The 19,506-nt window shown below is 39.6% G+C and overlaps 1 protein-coding gene across 3 annotated transcripts in view; it reads right to left on the reverse strand.

The window, feature by feature from the left end:
- Positions 1-19,506, reverse strand: part of Jakmip2 (janus kinase and microtubule interacting protein 2) — a 151,880-nt gene that overhangs the window by 44,348 nt on the left and 88,026 nt on the right. For 2 of the 3 annotated variants that reach the window (XM_028777175.1, XM_028777172.1), the window contains exons 1-3: positions 13,154-13,282; positions 4,583-5,080; positions 772-981 (exon numbers count right to left, since the gene is read on the reverse strand). In XM_028777175.1, coding sequence (XP_028633008.1) covers positions 772-981; positions 4,583-5,080; positions 13,154-13,282 — 837 coding nt within the window. Of the gene's footprint in view, positions 1-771; positions 982-4,582; positions 5,081-13,153; positions 13,430-19,506 lie in introns of those variants that run through there. The other variant, XM_028777173.1, reaches the window with a different exon arrangement.

Below are 19,506 nucleotides of genomic sequence, written 5' to 3' on the forward strand. Positions count from 1 at the left end.
CTTCCTACCGCCTACAAGGATGTGTATGTGTGTATATGTGTGTGTGTGTGTGTGTATATGTGTGTGTCTTCCTGTATATGTGCTTGAGTGTGGGAGTATGTGTGTCCTCTGAAAACCAATTCATGAATTACTCACACTTCGGAATTCAGTTTTGTTCGTAAATCACATGTTTTCTTTTCTTTCTTTTTTTTTGCAGCAAAATCATTTGATAGCCTACTGCGTGCAAGCTTATATATCTCAGCATACATCTGAAAATAATTTCTCATGTGAAACTAAGACAATCTGGTAAAATAAGGGGTGGGTTCATTAAACTAGAAGCTTTCATTCTATGGCTATAGACAATTCAGTCTTTTTTTTTTTCTTACAGGCATGCATTTCAATCTCTGAAGATGATAACGGTCTTTGTCAATTTCTAATCCAGTTGTTCACATACGGGAAAATTACCAGCCTTGCCAACAGGCCAGTATCTTCCTTTAACTCTTAATTTTTGTAATGGATTCAATTTTGGATAGATATCACTAGGCTAGAGAAATTCTGTGAAAGATTCAGACACCTGCAGTTCTTAAGTGGTATGCTAATGAAGCACAGCCTACTTTGTTGTCTGTGAGTCTAGAAAAGCCTGTTCCCAAGATACATGCTGCTTTTATAGTACGAGGTAGAATTGATTCCTTTGTACTTATAGATAGCAAAATAGTGTAAGTGAAAAGCAGAACTTGAGAGCTAAATAAAAGATGACTCCGGAGTTGTTAACCTCAACTCATTGGGACTTACCGGGCTGCTGCAGTGTTCAGAGCCATCTCCTGCCCTTCCTGGAATCTCTCTCTTCGGACTGCTCATGTTACACTCTGCTTCCTTGACAAGAAAGAGCTGCTCATCCAAAGCCTCCTTCTGCAGCTGGAGTTTCTGTACATAGCCTGTCTGAGTCTCCAGTTCCTTTTCCAGGGAAAAGATGATCCTGTCCTTGGCTTTGATTTCATCCATCTGAATTAAATGAGAGCCAGGACATTTAATGTGACTATGCTAGAAACCAATCCCATTTTCACCATGGGAAGTCTGCCTCTTTCTTGTGATGATGCAGAAAAAAAATCCTCGGGAATCTGTCAAGTGTACTGAACTCACAAATAATATGGAGTAGCACTGACTAATAAAAGGCATACCCTGAATGGGTGTCGTCCTTACATGCAGTGTTTGAAATGATCTGGGTTGGCTAGCAAAGGGTAAATTTAAAATGGATTATTAGCTTCAATAAAGATAGATTCAGAATATCCCACTATGATGATTCTCAGGACAAACAATTACTGTCTCTTTCAGGAAACTAGTATTCACTCTTGATCCTAATATTGATCGATATTATCAGCCAGTCATTTGCAACTGAAGAAAATAACAGGCTTTCCAGCAGTGGTTTACTTGTTTTCTAGGAAGTGTCAATTCTGAGGCTCCCTGAAGGTGGTTCTGTTGTGTGATCTTTCCTTTCCCACCCACACCTCAAGACAACCAGCTTTAGCACTCATATTGCCAGAAAACCATCACTGTGACTAGAATAGGAAAGAGAAATGCCTGGTAATTATATTCAAAATATTTCCCCATATATCTGTGGAAAATAGTTATTGATTTCAACACTCATATATTCTAATCCTGGGTGTGTATCAAATATATTAATTTTGTACTTAAGCCACAGGTATCATGTGTCAGTGGATAAGAGTTCCAATTGACTGGAACCAGTTTGTTGTGCCTAGATGAGGGACACCCAAGAAATGAAAGGAATGTAAGCACTTTTGAAGAGATTATAGACACCAGGCAAAACCTTTTTGGTCCATTTCATTATATTCTATGTGAATAGTTAAAATAGAAACAAGAAAAGACATTTAGCATAAATGTCATTCTTCCTCCTTTCTTGTATTTAATGACTCACCCACTTAGTGTGTTTCCTTGCTGTGCTCTTTAGATGAGGAGAGCAGTACAGCATCTGTTTGCACTGCTACTTGTTTTCTGCACATCAGTGCCTGGCTGCTGACTCTACGCTACGTGACCACACTGGCAGACTACTGGACTGAAGTCCGCACTATCCTATAACATCACCTGATAGCCACTAAAGATGGAAATAGTTTCCTGTTGAGTTGGAAGAGAATATCAGCTGTATTTTCTTACTCCTGAAAGCAGTCTGAATCCAGGGTTAAGCTGAGCACACACAGGAGTTGATATATACAGAGTTATTTGTGGATTAATACAGCACATAACCTGCATGTTTCTGGCTACTTGTGATGTTTTCTGTGTTATGACAGATACTAGATCAGTTCATTAACACCCCATGGAGCCATCCTTACCACCTCTAATATTATAAACAATCCTTTACAGTATAAATCTGATCCTTGGAAGTATTTTCAACCCCATGGTTATACAAGTTATCTCACTTTCTATTAATGTCCTGTTTAGTAGGTTTGATGACCACTCTGCACCAGATGAGACTCAGAACCTGAAAGGTTAAGCATTACATCATTGTGACCTGCCTTGTGTGTGATGAAATTTTGATACTTTACCTTCTTCTTCAGAACCCATCTGTCAGGCTCTGTGATATACTGGCTCTATGATCATCCACATACCTCCAGAATTTTCCAATGTGGTCCCCAGTGGAATATCTAGCCATGTAGGTGGGCTCTATTATACAGTGGTTATGAACATGTAATTTGAGTCTCAGGATACTGCAAAATTAACCAGTGGTCTAGTTCATAGATAAGAAGAACTGTAGGGTTTTTTTTTTTGGTAAGATTTTCTACAAAGATCAGATCTCATTTCTTTCCCCCCCGCCCCCAGGTCCAAAAGTGCATGTGATGGTGAGAGAAAGGATAGCAAAAAAAAATGAGAAAGGGAAGTCAGAGATACATACATTAATAAAACATTTCCCTGCATTATTCTGTTTGCACCCAAGTTTTGAGCCACTGTTCAGGTGGTTTAGATTTCATGTGGTTGCGTGGGAGAATCTCCTGACTATGTCAGCAGTGTTCTTGGAAAGGAGTAATGGGGAGGAAATTAGGACTAATTTGTCGATTTCACACTAAAAGGCAAGCAACAGTATTCAAAGGTTTCTTGTAACTCACCTACCTGATTGTTCCATAGTTCACAGTCTCGAATCCTTCTTCATCAACCATGGTCATTTCAGAAACCAAGAGCAGGGCAGAAACCATTATTTCTGTCCTGCATTTGGCCTCGATTGTCAAACAGTGTGGGAGAATCAACTGAAGCTAAATTGCTCAGAAAGGGCAGCAGGGGTGGAGTTTTACAGCCCCATTGTACCACATTGCTAAGAATATGACACAGACTTAACTTGTAAAATCTTCTATGGGAACCACTTTTAGCTTAAAGCGGAAATCCTAGAGACATTATCCAAAGCACAAACAGAATTTCTAGGAAATTACTGAAGACTGGCAGACACAGGGAAAGGATGGATTTTCCTGAATGATATTCTGCTTAGAGAAACATATAGTATTAAATACATTTTAAAATAATGGTTCTCAACCTTCCTAATGCTACAACCCTTGAATACAGTCTTTCATACTGTGGTGACCATCAACTATAAAACTATTTTTGTTGCTATTTCACAACTGTAATTTTGCTACTCTTATGAATTATTTTTATTTATGAAATTAATTATTAATTAATTATATTTATGAAATATTTTTGGAGGTAGAAGTTTGCCAAGGGGGTTTCCGCCCACAGGTTGAGAATCACTGGTCTAAAGATTTAACCTAACCGTCAACTTTCACATGTAGATGAATATAAATTTTTGTTCTGAGTTCATTAACAAGGTTAACCTAGGGTCCTACAGCTTTTAGACCATGGATTAATTTAATTTATTTATTTTAGCATTGTGATATATATATATATATATATATATATATATATATATATATATAGAGAGAGAGAGAGAGAGAGAGAGAGAGAGCGCTTTTGGCTTTGCATGCTAAAAGAAAAAATTTTGTGTGGGTTGAACTAAAGAAAACTATAAACAAGAAGCTACCTCTGAGTGACATCCAACTGAATAAATAAAAATTAAATTAAATTAAATTAAATTAAATTAAAAAGTAGGAATGGCTCATAATAAATATTCCTTGCTTATTTGTGGGTAAGGAACCCATTTTTAAAATAACCAGGGATTTTAAAGCTCCGTGTTTGCGCTGATGAATCACTCAAGATGTTTTTCAACAGTGGCCATTTTCAGACAAATTGTAGAAACATCCCTTTGTCCTGTAAAATACCAATGAAATTTACAACCGGGAAGCCCACAGCAACAAGCTAAGGTTAGGAGGGTTTGTAAATTAGTCTTTTCACGGACCACCGAAGAACACAGGTTGCTGCATGAATATCTGTGCGCCCACGTGAATGCAGTTACTATGAAATATACTATGAAAATGAAAACTCTAAAATCTTTTACATTTTACAGTTCCAATTTCTGTTAAACTACCTACCAATGAACCTTTCGCTAGGACAGCACAGCTGGCCAAAGCACCGGTGTTGTTTATGGTAAATGACAAGAGAACACCCAACAGAGCTCTGGCAAAGTCGGCCTGCTCTCATTAGTACTAACCAGCCTCCGGATATCCCGTTCCGATTCCCACTTGATCTTCGAGATGGCTTCCTGGTGGGACTGATGCTCACTCCTAAGGTCCCCAGCCTTAATTTTATCCGCTTGGATCATATTGCTCAGAGCCTCATCCACCTGCTTCTTGGCAGTTTTCAAGTCTGTAATTTCCTGCAGGAGTTTCAGGCGCTCTGCATCAAACTGTTTCCGGGCCTCCTCCCGGGCCTCAATGGTGAGTGCTGTCCTTACTTTGTCACTGCTGCCATCCCGGAGAGCACACAGAGCAGACTTGAGTCTCTGGATCTCCCCATCTCGCACCTTCACTGTCCTTGACATTTCCTGCTCATGCTGCTTGATGAGATTCTCCCTCACAGCCTGCAGCTCCTTCATCTTCTCCTCGTGGAGCTTGGCTTTAAGCTCTGTTACTAGGACTGTGTGTTTGCGCTGCTCCAGCTCACGAATCCTCTTTGCTTCTTGAGTCTTCTCTCTTTCAAGCTTTGATACCTAGAGGCAGAGAGGTGAAAGGATGAAAAAGCATGAGCCTCAAAGAAAACACGTGCTCCCAGGCAGGATTTTGCAGCTTAGGCTGCTATGATCTCTTAATACCTTATTTATTAAAAAGGGGGTGGGGAATACAAGCTACTGTGTGCGCAGAGGAAAGGAAAGCCCGGGCCTTAAAGCAGAGACTATGGTGTGTAAAAGGAAGAAACATCTAAGATGTTTATCTTAGCCTGTTCAGACAAATGTTTGATATTCTGAGGTCTCTTCTTAGTCAGTATGTGGTCCATAGACTGGCAGCTCCAGAGACACCTGGAAGCTTGTTAGAATTGCAGAATCCCAGTTCCCCACCGAACCTACAAATCAGAATGTGCTTTTAACAGCTCCCCAGGCATCTGGTATACCCAGTAAAACTGTGAAGCTTTGCTGGGTGGTTCTCCCATTGATAAGAGAAATGTCTACAGTTACCAACTGCACAATCCTGGCTTCATCCAAACCCATAAATGTGGACATCTCTGCATGGCTTCAAGCTTGATACATCAAAAAGGTGCCTAAAATATTTTATGATGCTCCTCTTTCTCATTTGGGAGGGAGGAGTGCAGGTGTAGCACAGACTGCTGCTAATGGAGAAGACAATGAATGGAGATAGTTGAAATAGCCATGGCGTTATTGTTCTTTGTATAGCAACCATGTTTCATTCCTCCATTTGTTACATATATCCACATACAAGTCCACTAGTTAGCCGAACAGATAGCATCCTTAAATTCGGTAGTCTGTTGGGTTCTTCTTTAATTACAGGGATTTAGGCATGTTGCTTCTAAACGCTGCAGGTCTCTTTTTAGTCTCACTCTTTTCGTTTGACCCTGTTGCCCCCAAATCCAAGCACTCCAAGCAATTTCATAAGATTTTTTTCTAATCTTTCCACCTTTAAAGAATTCTGCTGAAAATAATCTCCTGAGTTTTGTTACATTTCCAATGACAGTATTCATTCTTTTCAGTCTGTGCTACTTAAATGTGACCTAGTAAATCTCTGATATAACAGAATGCTATGAAGTGGTAGCTGGCCACCTCAGTGCCATGAGGAGGTCCCTCTGTGATCCTGTGCTATTTTCTCCTCTGCTCAGTTCATCCTATAACCTGCCTGTGTCAGCTTGCTGTTTCTTTGTCTTGGTAGAACAGGGAAACACACACACACACACACACACACACACACACACACACACACACACAGAGAGAGAGAGAGAGAGAGAGAGAGAGAGAGAGAGAGAGAGAGAGAGAGAGAGAGAGAGATTGAAAAGCTGAAGACAATTTGAAAGCCCCAGGAGCATTATTTTATTGTGTGACAGTCTCTGCCATTTCTCTAGTTGGAAAGTGTTAATAATAACACATAATTTTAATGTTTATTGAAAATAACTTCTCCCTTAAAATATATTCTGATTGTGATTTTCCTTTTCCAATAATTTGAGAGCTTTTCAACCTACAAGTGTTAAAGTCTCTTTTAAAATCATTGTAACTAGAATATAGTATGCAGGATTTTACTTACCTCAGTAACTTACCTGTCTTCAGCTATAACTGTATTTTCTAAGTGAAGTAGTGTTTGGTGAACATACTTTTTAAAGGCACAGGAGTTAATCTCACAGTGGTTCTACGAGGGTGAAGAACCCAAGAGGTTCTAAGAGGGTGAAGCAGCAGTCATGTGTGTCCCAATGACTGTCTTCTGATCTCTCCTCAGCCTGATGTCCAACATGGTGGATACTCACTACACTAAATACTTGAAGTATTACAAGCATGAGATTAGCTCCGTGTGTAAAGTACAGTCTGGATTTTGATGACTTATCACAAGACAGTTTCTTGTTAGTCCTTTGTCATTTATTGAAATGACAGTATTTTTTTTTGTGTGAGTTAAGTTAAACAAACTATCATGGAAAAGAATTGATCTCTTCCACTTTCTAAAAATTTGGCCACAAGACAATTAATTACAGGTCTCCTATCTGGTATTCATTTGCAGTTCACATTTTGTTTCTTTTTGTCAGTGTTGCTCTGAGTTCTTTGGTTCATTTAGAGAGAATGATTTTCTTCACTCTGCTAGTGATGCTCTCTTGGTAAATCCCAGACCTGGCACTACTGTCATAACTGTTCCAAAGCCACAGAGGTCCCTCCACACTGAGAACGGAATCCCTATACTTCAGCCTTGCCAGTCAGGATCCTATATAGGTAGAGCAGGACTTTGTTCCTCCTTCCCCTCCTCCACCCCTGCTCCAGACACGAGAGAATATGCTATTTTCTGCATATGGTTTATATTTGTACCTGTCTGCCAACAGTCTCTTTTCCCTGATGGCTCTCCTCTTGACTCTCTTTGGGATTCTCACATTCCTCCTGGCCCAGCTACTTACCATCCTTTCTTGATATGTGATCCTGATTTCCTAGGATTAAGCCTGTGTCTACTGTTTTTTGTCTTCTCAGCGCATTTTGTTGGTCCTTAGTACATTTTTCTTTATGTAACAGATTTTATGCATGCTTCTCTCTCATCGCATCTCCTCTTATCCTGTCCCTGATTGGAAACTCCTAGGAGACTACTATTGTATATCCATGTATTGCAGGCACAGCACAGAAAGGAGCAAGAAGGCACAGGTGCAATTACAGACCATATGCCATTGTTTTCTGGCTAGCCCGATAAGCAGAGGCATGGATAATATGTCCTGTCATACAGTTTAGAGAACATAGGCTCAGGGAGTTACCAGGGTAACTGTGCATTCACTCATGCACCCTTGCAAGACACTGCAGCAAAACACAGCATCTCTAACAGGTAAGACTGCTTCTCTGTTCTTGACAATGTAGATTACATTCTCATCTTCCCAGAGTAAACAGAAAATGGTAACTTCCAGTTATGGGATGAGGAAACTACAGCTCATATATCTGGCTCTGCTTTTTTTTTTGAATAAAGATCTATTGGAATACAACTACCACTGTTCATTGCTTGGGGCTGTTTTCACATTACAGTGATTGAGTACTTTCAGAGATTGTCTGACCCACAAACCCTAAGATATTTAGTGTCTTCCACTTTGTAGGAAGGTTTCTTAATTCCTGTTATAGATAATGCATTTATTTTTAGAGGAAGGGCTCCCCACCAAATTTAGAAACTCAGTTTAGCTTCCATATAAGACATTAGGAATGTACCCTTAGCTCGAGTGATGGGAACTTGGACCTTCTCTGTCTATGCAGTAAGTGATTAAAGTAGTGGCATTGGGAAAAAGATCATGACAACCTGGCTATGGGGTCACAAGGTCCTAAGGGTAACAACACTTCATAGGACAGTGATGAGCTATAATGAGAGTGGACACCAGGTAAGGAATTTTGGATTTGAATTTCTGTTCACCATCTAAGACAGAGGTTCTCTACTTTCCTGATGCTGCAACCCTTTAATTCAGTTCCTTACGTGATGATGACCCCAACCACAAAATGTATTTTTATTGCTACTCCATAACTGTAAATCTGCAGCTATTATGGATCATAATGTAAATATCTGTGTTTTAGGTGACCCTGGGAAAGAGTAGTTCCACTCCAAAGAGGTCACAACCCATAGGTTGAGAACCATGGATCTAAGAAAATGTGTTTGAAAGATACCTTTAATAATTATTTCTAGGACCATTTTAAAAACACATGAGAAAATAACTTGAGCTGTTATGCACTTTGGTATCTAAGGCAATATTGTATTAGATATTACAGTAAACATTACACCCTAAACGACTCATGTCAAATACTCTCGAAGTACCTAACAGAGCATCTTCTGGTGATTCTGTCTTGATTGTGTTGCTTCTCTCAGATTATAAATAGTAATCTTTCATGTGTATCAGCAGAGAGAGAGATTAAAAGAACAAAAAGTTAAACTATAAAAAATACAGCTGTATGGAGACTATATTCCAGCCCAAAGAGAAAGCTAACAAAAACAGATCCTGATCATGGTGTCAATCACTCATGAGAATTCACAAAACAAAGAAACATTCATATTTGTTTCAGTTGCCATGGAAAAGGCAATTATTTGCAGGATCTCTTGATATGACTTGTTTTCTCTTTAAACTTATCTGGGAAAGTGCTTCACTTTGAGGGAGGGCTAAAAGATGCAATTTGGGAGACTCAGGAGGCCATAACAAAATGATTCTCAAATATCCTATGCTATGACTCTTTAATACAGTTCCTTGCGTCATGGTGACCCACATCCATAAAATTATTTTTGTTGCTACTTCATAACTGTAATATTCCTACAGTTTTCAAATAATAATGTAATCATCTGATATTTCTGATGGTTGTAGGAAACCCTTGTGAAAGGGTCCTACCACCTCCAAAAGGTCGCACCCTACAGACTGAGAACCACTGCAGTTGGGTAGTAAAGTCTGTTTCCAAACTTTTATATAATTTAGGCATTAAGGCAGAAGATTTAAATACTGTAATATAAATCTTGAGATGAGAACACAAAAGAGCTATTGCTGAATAGAAATGTAAATATGAACATGATAATATTTTGAAATGGTGAAAATTATGTAGCAAATGATATCACTTTGAACAGTGTGGGTGTTTTTGCAAAGATAAGCTCAACCATAGGCTTGCTGGCGTTTCCATGTGTTTTACTCTAAGTTGATGCCTTTGTAAATAGGTATTGTACATATTATTACATTTGGCTTGCAGGTTAGCTCTGTGGTGTCTATAGTATTTATACCCAGTATTTCAGCGGAGAAAGGAAGACATAATCCCTCTATAAGCACAACACAAATTCTACCAGTGTGGCCAAGAGTCAAGTCTGGCCTAGAGCCCAGGCCTGATTGCTCTCAAACTTTCAGTAAACTCCTTTACCTCTGTCAGCCTTTTTCCTATTGGCATAGTGGGTTGATGATCTCATTCTCATCTGGTTATGGAGAAGATGACTCAATGTATGAAAAGCAAGTGACTAAGCAACAGTAGATATCATGTTCATTTTGAAAATATTGTTACATATGGTATATACTATACAGTGTTTGATCAAGCCACCACCAACAAAAATGCAAATACATATAATGTATGACTAATGTGACTATACTACATAAATCGTGTAGTAACTATTTCCAAACAGAAAGAAATGTCCAAAGCAAACTCTGGGTTTTGTTGGGGATGTGTTGAGTTCCCTGGTGTCAGTGACATAAGGTCTTGACTTGGAAGATATTGAGGATACAGATGGCCATAAGGAGTAGGAACACCAGTGGAAAGGGAAGGACAAGGAACACTGAACTAGGCTGTGAAAATGAAATTTCAAATTCTGTCCTAGACATTCTATGGGAGGGAAAGATCACTATAAAATTTATGTCCTATGATAAACATTCCACTGGGACACAAGGAAGACGCACCATAACTGCTTTAAGCAGGCCTCACGCTGTGCTTTCTGTAATTCTAGTCTGGCTCTTGAAAGCGTCCATGGAAATCCTGTCAAGATAAACATGAAGGTGACTGGAGTCTTAATGCACTCTTAGAAACCAAGGATTAAAAAAAGCAGCAGCAGATGTAAAGGCAAGGAAAGGACTGTGAGGTTATTAAGATGGGTCAAGTTATCAGAAGCTAAAGCTTGGATTAATCTGCTTTGCATGTTCCTGGAGAGTAGCTTCACAGTAAACCAGCAGGGACTGTTACCTGAGCCTAAGAACTTTCAGACAAAAGGGCTGAGAGGCTGATTTTATGGGAAAACCTTTTAAAATCTGGGGTAGCACTCTGTCCCCTCTTCACTCCTCTCTCAGACCCTCTTCTCTTCCTTCTCTAATTTCTTCTTTCAGTCAGTCCTCTTGAAAACAGAAGCAGAGGTGTGGAAAGGAAGAAAAATACTACACTCTAAGTTTGAGCCTTGAACCAGAGGCTCTGGGAATTGAGGATAGAGAAGGTTGTTTGGTTTTCTAAGGGGGAAAGGCAGAGGTCAAGTGTTCAAGCACCACCTTGATCTCTAATATTTCTGAATAGAATCCCTATTTTGAGGCCTCCACTTGCTGCCTCCAGAAAGCAAATGAAATAAGCAGTTTGAAGCTCATTTTCTGCCTCCAGTGAAATCAGAATAGTAACCATAGGCTTCTTTTGTCCTAAACAGGCTGTGAAGACCATGAGGACAGGCATCAAGGGCTCTGCAGTCTGAATGCCTGCTTCCTTTGGCTGCTCCAGTTTGGAGTCATTGCTCCCCAGGCTGTGCTCCCCAGGTTGTGCTCCCCAGGCTGTGCTCCCCAGGTTGTGCTCCCCAGGCTGTGCTCCCCAGGCTGTGCTCCCCAGGCTGGCTACCAGCAGCCTGTACCTCAGAACCCTCTTCTCTGCTCCCATGCCTTCATCCCATTTGTCACTCTGCCCACACCACTCCTCACTGAAACTGTATCCTCGCTCCTAGAAAAAGTACATTCCCTGGAGAAGCCAGAGACTAACTACAAACATCTTCACTCCCTAGCACGCTCATATGGAGCAGGTGCCTCTGCAGCCCCACCGGACAGAAGAGCAAAGTGGGACTTGAAGACCTACTCAGAGGCAGTCAGGTGCTAAACATAAAAAGAGGTTCTGTGATGAGATGAAGTGCATGTGTTGGAGTGTGTGATGGATGGTGTACATTGGGTCTGTTGTAGCTAGCTATTTATATTATCAGCCAAAGCATTTATGATGAACTCTATTCTCTGCACACTGGGTATTTTCTGTAAATGCCAACAGCATTATGTGTTTTGCTGAGAAAATGAGTAATGGCCCATCATCCCAAAGGTTTCCAGGCTTTATCCATTCCCTCCCAGGAGCTGGATTGTCATTTTTTTCATAAGAGCCTTGGGGTTAAACAGAGAGTGTAAATTCATACCTTGGCTTTGATCATGTTTTCCCCTAGAGTCTGCGCCTTTGAAAACACAATCATATTTATCTATAATGAAATTGCTGTATGATTCATTTGCCCTCTGCTTCCCTTTGCTGCTCACATGCAGAGAGGCTTTGCTCTAAGTCTTGTATTGAGGTTGTAACTAACTGTGAGGGGAAGGGAGAAAGACAGGGGTACCTGAGAGAAGGGATGAGACAACCGAGTTCTTATTTAAGAGGCCTACTGTCAGAGCCTTGTCAGAAGAAGAGGGGATGACACCTACCTGCCTGCCAACCTGGAAGCTGTGCCAGGACCTAGAGGACAGGTTAGGTGTCTTTCGAGAACTGTCTGTTTTAAAAGGATCAAATGTGTGGAATACATGCAGTGGCTGGGTTTCCTTTGGAATATTGTGGGTGTTTTTCTCTCCTAAGTATTTCTAGAGCTGTCATTCATCATTCCATCTTTACTAAATGGAGCCTGCCTCCTTTCAAGTGTTATTTTGCCCAAGGCAAAGTGAAACCATAACAAACTGGGTGCTGGTAAGAGGCAAGACCTGGAAAGATCCTACAGGGAAGGACCAACTAACTAATCCTCAAGACTGAGTCCCTCTCATCTGAAGCTATTCTGGGTTCCCTACCTTACCTTCTTAACCAAAATCATTGACTTATAATTTCAGAAACCTCAAAGTCTATTGGACTCTCCCAGGTTATTCTCTTAAAGTGTGATGTGTGCAAGATGAATCACAGATAGAGACCCTGAGACACCCAAGTCTGCTTCCTAGGATAGAGAAAAATATATAATACCAAGAACTTCTGATTCACAAATTAATGTCTTTGAAATGTGAGGATGTGTTCTCTTTGCTTCATGGGAATACAGATATTTCCCTTATGAACTTCACATTGGAGTTGCTTATCAAAGGCCAACTCAGCTGAAATAGGTAGAAATAACCTCAAATGGATTCCGAACTCATTTATTACTTTCATTGAACAGAGTGAAATAGGTTTGGTGTAAAATTAGATTTTTTTTTTACAGTGATCAAAGAGAATGTCAAACAGTGAAATATTTGTTAGTTTGTGTTCAGAAATATTTTCGTAGTAACAGTTATCTAAATGGTGTAATTTTATATTAGCGTGGTTGTCTCTGGGCTGCAGGGATCAAGCTCAGGACTCAAAGGAATTGCTGAGTTTGCTGAACATGGAGACAGCCAGGGCTGGCTGGAGTCGTGACCTCAGGCAGCTCCTACTCACCTTGGATTTCTCTTGATGCAGTTCTATCTGAATGTCTGTGAGTTTGGTCCTGAGGTCTTCGTTGGCAGCTTGCAGGGCGACAATGAGTGCCTCGGGCTTCTCGCCCTTATTTCGCCCTTTCTTGGACATTGTCCCTTTCTAAATGGAGTCTTTTGGGTTTTAATCCTCTCAAACAGGTACTGCCATGTTACTGTTTCATTTCCTGGAGTGAGATGTTTCAGCCACTACTGCGTGGTGTTTCTTGCTAAGGTCTTCTCAAACGCTGCCTTGGAAGCCCTAGGAAGAGACAGAGATGGTGGTGACTATTTGGTGAAGACATGAGTTTGTCTCAGTACATTCACTCCAAGCTGGAGTGGCCTGTAAGCACCCTTTCCTGAGAATCTCCTGTCTCTAGAATCTCCCTTATATATTTTGTAACTAACTTGCAGTGACATTTTCAATTCCATTGACATCTACTTAGAATCCTTTACCTGAAGCATATGTCTCTCACATTTCTGAATTCTCTTCCTGAGGGAACCAACCCATTCTTTTCTCCATGTCTTTCATTAAAACTCTGGTTAATGGAGACTTCCTAGTATACATACCTCAAAACCAAGAAATACTATATATGTAGCTGAATATTATTCAATGGTTAAAATATGAACAGTGGATAATAGCTAAGTAGATTACTGGATTGATTAAGTCACTCAGTTAACATTGTTATAGTTACTTTTAACCGCTTTTGTTAGTACAATTTTTTTTTAAGTCATAGTTTCATGATAGGAAAAATCAGTCAACCTCACCTCGTATCTTCCTATTTTCCATCTGTCATCTATCTACCTAACTTCTAACTAGCCATCTGAAATACACCTACCTACCTTCATCATCAACATTGTTATCTATCTGATCTCTTTGACAGGTGTTTTGATTGCCACACACACACAAATTGCTTATACATGTTGAGACAAGGATCTTTCTTTGAATCTTCCCTACACATAATGGAAGTGTCCCAGAAGATAACACCCTTGGTCTGGTACGTGAGGAGTGGATAGGACACCAGCAATGTAGACACAGGTGAAGCATCTTGGGCAAGAAAATTGCAGGTGCTGTGACACGGCGGGGAAAAGACACAGAGACTATTCTGGATGGGAATAAGATCTAAATAATCAGAGCCCCGGATCTGCCTGCTAAGCACGAATGCTGGAAATATTTGTTAGTAGGAGACTTAGAATAATTCCAGCTACAGGGTGTAGGGCTCATTCTCCAGTAAGCACCTGAAGGGGTGTTGAAATTCTTAACTGCTAAGTATCTAGCAGAGAAGTGTTTAGTTGAGGTTATTCTGGTGGCAGAGTGGGAAAAGAATGGAGATTGGAGAGGAAGTTGTGGAATTGGTCTAGTTAATGAAGACCTAACCAGAATCCTTTCAAGAGGAGAGAAAGGAGGAATATCTTCACTACTAGTCCTGAAACACTGCACTGGAACAAAGAGAAAATAATCAACATCCAACTGTTAACATCGAAAAGGAGAACATGGGACCAGATCTTCTCATATATGCTTCTAGAGATTGATTGGGTGGGATGCTGTCAATGAGAACTAAGAAACTCCCACTGATCATCCATATGTTCCAGCAGCTGCTGCTCTCTACAGACATTGTATTTGGCTTCGAGGATTGGAATCCTGGGCTAGGTGCCACGCTTTACAAACACTGTAGCTGTGCCCTTTGAAGTGTCTCCAGGGGACAGGGGCATGAGGCTAAGATGATCTTGGGACAAGAGAGACTGAAATGGTCTATACACATCATGGATTGATATAGCTCATTTCACCCTGGCACTGTTATTAGGGCCAAGAACCTGAGGCTACCCGGTTATAAGTCTCAGGAGACAATCATTGACTACTGCTCTGCTAAATGGACGTAGTATTAAATCGACTCCTAGTGACTTACTGTTAAACACAGAGGTTAGAGCATCTCTCAGATCTCATTATGGAAGGCTGGTTTTGCAGGGGATGATGATTGATGTTGAGACTCATGACTAGTCTAGGAGTACAGGCTGTGAAGTGCTCAGCCCTAAATGAGAAAGCTGTGCCATACCAACACAACAGTGTTTTCGGGTCACAACACTATAATTACACATTGTGCTGAATAGTTTTATGTCAATTTGATACAAGCTAAAATCACCTGAGAGGAGGGAACCCCAATTGAGAAAATGACTCTATAAGATTGGACTGTAGAACAAGCAGGTAGGGCATTTTCCTAATTAGTGATTGATGGGGGAGGGTCCAGCCCATTGTGGATGGGGCCTTCCCTGGGCTAGTGGTCCTGAGTTCTATAAGAAAGCAGGCTGAGCCAGCCATGAGGAGCACTCCAGTAAGCACCAGTCCTCCATGGCCTCTGCATCAGCTACTGCCTCCAAGATCCTGCCCTGTTTGAGTTCCTGTCCTGACTGCCTTCAGTGATCAACTGTGATTTGGAAACATAAGCCAAAACCCCTTTTGGTAGTTGATTCCTACTAGGAAGGAGAATTTTAGTTTTCTTTAAGGGTATGGCCCCTTGGAAGTGAACAATACTTCAATGGATGTATAAATCTAAGAGTATATAATGATATAAATTGATTTTAATTGTCTTATTTTAAAAAAAATGAGGATGAATTTGGGTGGATAGATGTGAGGATAGATCTGAAAGGGGTTGAGATGTGTGACTCATCCTTCATTATATGAAATTCTCAAGCACTAATAAAAATATTATTTGAAGAATGTATGGTCTGTATTTTCTGATTAAAATGTAAAAGATATTAAGAAGCATCCATGAACTCCTACCGAGTAGTATCTTTTAGCTTATAAAGCTAAAAGATTTATACCTACAAAGAGAAAACACATTCTAGGACACAGTGGATGGGTGAATAGTAAAAGCTCCAGAAGAAACTACAAGCAAATTAGGAAAGCATAAACATTTTATAATACAGCTAGTATGGGAGCCAATCCCACATCATACTGCTTTGTCTAAGTGCCTGGCACTGTACTACACACAAATTCACTGAGCTACCCCAGTCAGACCCTTCTGGCATTGACTCATCTCTTTTTAGACTAAGGAAAAAGAGGGTAGTTAACCTGGGACATGTTGGTCAGTTATGAAATTGTAGAGGCAACACTGGAATGCATATCTGTCACTCTCTGAACCTTAGCTATAGTAATACTTTGTTAAGGAGATAGTAGGATGCAGATCTAGCTGCTGGCATACAGGAAGCACACAGGATAGAAGTTACATCTGGGGGTTAATGAAATGGAATAGTAGGAGATATTCAAGAACCTGGAATTTGAAATCATAAAAACTGGATATCAATTAAGTTTCCTTATTGTATATTCTTGAACAATTAAATATTCTAAGTTTCTACTCTCTTGCAGCAGTATTTGGAATGTAATGTCCTTACCATACTGGGCTCTTTCAAAGATTAAATGCATTGAAATGTGTGATGGAAAGACTAGCAAATATTGCTGGTATTGTCATATTTACAATTCTTCATGGGCATAACACTCTTGATAAACACTAGTAAAAAATATGAAGGGCAGAACCAACACATTTATCACTCTTTTTATATTAAAAAGAAGAGACAAGGAAGACAGGGATCCTGGAAAAGAGCAAAAAAAAAATTATGCTTATGCTTGCAGTGAAATGGGGCTTTCATTGACAGGATAAGTATTCCCAGGGGTTTTTGGCTTTGTGGCTGCTTCTGCCTCAAGCTAGAAGCTGAATAAAATCATAATTAACCTCAAGCTTTCCAATAAGGCTGTTGCTGCTGAGTTATGATTTGAAAGCGATGTGATATGAAGTAGCTAGAGTTCACATGTGTGAAGCCAAATGCTCCAGCAGTTCTGCATAATTGATATTGGAAAATGTCCATCCTAAGGAAGCTTTGAGAGCTTATCTAAGCGTCTCTTCTTTCTGAAGATGATGCTTTTGAGTGAGATGCTGTCAGTGTTTAACATGAATGAATTACACTTGAGTGCATTATCCCTGCCAGCCAGCAGAGGCTCCAGTCTCCAAGCCCTCCACAAATGCAGATATGCTTCATTGTGTGCTCATGAGTTTGTCACAAAAATACAATATAAAGGGCTGCGATTTAAACCTTTTTAACTTGGAGATCTAGTTCTTCTATATGGCTGCTTGTTATTGCTATTGTGTGCTTGGAGGGGAAGGGCAACTCTCCAGTCCATCACACCTGTGTTAGGTGTAGATATTCAATGTAGTAGCGATTATGTACTTTCAGCATGGTAGCTGTTGGCCTTATATATTTATGTTTTTTTAAAGCTCTATCCTCTCACCAAATTGTCCTCTTTTTTCACATAATAAAAATAGCATATAATAAGAATTAGTTTAAATTTAATGCTATCAATACAAAAAGGATACTATTATATTAATACAATCCAAATATGATATTCTTGGTGATATTTATACATTTATAAAGTGTAGGGATGTAAAGCGCTCTTACTACACATGTAAGAAACACTTACTCTCTCTAAGGGGGATGCTCAGTGGAATCAGTGTCTGCTGGGAGAGACAAAAACCCAGCAGGTGACGTTCATCTACTGCATACTTTTGAATTTGGTCATGTAGCTCTGTGTTGATTTCCTTTCTCTTGCCTCAACAGCCCAGTGAAATCCCTTCAGATTTATCTTCGGCAGGTGGCTGCTCTCATTGAAGAGTTAAACAGTCTTGTTTGTCTTGGTACACAAAGTACCTGTCCACAAAAATACCACAAATCACAATTTATGTAGCCTTGTTCTCTATCCATAGAAAATGACAATGAGGAACATAAGACACCAAATCTACTTAAATACTTATAAGATTTATTATGAGAAATTGCTACTACTTTGTGAAAAAAACTTAAAAGTTGCTTAGAGCTTAGGCAGAAGTTAAAGTTTGATGCAGGATTTAATGAAAGAATAAAATTAAAGGTACTTTATCTAGACTTCAGACTAAGCTAGCTTGTCTGTTTCTTGTCTTGTTTTGGTTTTCTGAGACATGCTTTTATCATGCAGCGCAGACTGGCCACAAATTCTACCTTCCCACCTCTCCCTTCTGAGTGTTGAAAATACTTGGGTGTGCCATCAAGTGCATTCATTCACCAAGAGTTCTTACTCATTGTTTCTGCATACCACAGTCAAGCTTACTGTCTCTCCTTGGCATGGGCTTGGCCTTGCATCATATTCTTTTGTCTGAATTTAGAAGTACTTCATAAGGATGGGTTGCCTCATGGGCAAAAGTAAGTCTCTGTGTGACAAATTTCTTCATTCTCTCTAGATTCAACGTGCCTCACAGCTGTCATGGAGTTAGATATATCAATTCTTGGACACAAGGGAGAATCCTCAGATTCAGCAGGAAGTGTTCAAGGTTAGACAGAACAAGGAACACATAAGCCCAGAGCCTCTGCCTGAAGCAGGCACTGTTGTACATGTGCACTGCTCTCAAGACAAAATGGTGTGAGCAGAAAAACACAGATTATTGGAGAGAATTTTATAGAATTTTATTTATAACCCAGAGCAAGCTTTCCTATTTTAGGTGTAAGTGAAATATACATAACCTATCCAGCTGTTTCCTTGGAAACAGTTTGCAAAGACCTTGAATTCAGAAAATGAAAATCTATCAGGGAGACACCTTTGTGAAGTACCAAACATAAATAGGGACTTCTATAAATAGAAGGTGACCCAAGGATGTCAGCTGTTTTGCAAAAAGGCAGAATAATTTGACCACCTAAGTTTATAATGACTAAAGTAATACTACTAAGGCAAAAGCACACAAACTTGAATAAAATAGCTTTAGTATTCACAGACGGGTGTAAATAGAGCTAATATGAAAAGTTATTTAATTTTGTGTACTACATACAATGGCAACATTCTGCTTGTGCTGTGGTATAGCATAGTAATAAACTAAAAAATAATATGGATCATTTACAAAAATAGGAAGGGCAGAGAAACAGCTTTGTGGGGGAAAACCTAACATCCTGAATTTGATTTTCAAGACTCATCATGTGGTAGAAGGAGAGAAGTAACCCTTACAGATTGTCCCCTGACTTCCATTTACACACTACACACTACATACTACACACACACACACACACACACACAATTAAGTTAAAATGTTGCAAAACTACAAAATAAAATTCTGTGTTGAAATTTTTTTCCTTACAGAAGTCAATGCATGTGTGTGTGTGTGTATACATGTCTTTGTAAGTATGTTTTAATTATTGGTATCTTGAAAGAAAATTTTTGGTGTTTATTAAAGTGATTATGCTAACTCTACAAACTGTTTTATAAAGGAAATCATATACAAAAACTAATTTAGATGCAATCTCTGAAAAATAATTATATATGTATACACA

The sequence above is a fragment of the Grammomys surdaster genome, unplaced genomic scaffold, assembly GCF_004785775.1.
Source record: "Grammomys surdaster isolate TR1022 unplaced genomic scaffold, NIH_TR_1.0 278, whole genome shotgun sequence".
NCBI lineage: Eukaryota > Metazoa > Chordata > Mammalia > Rodentia > Muridae > Grammomys > Grammomys surdaster.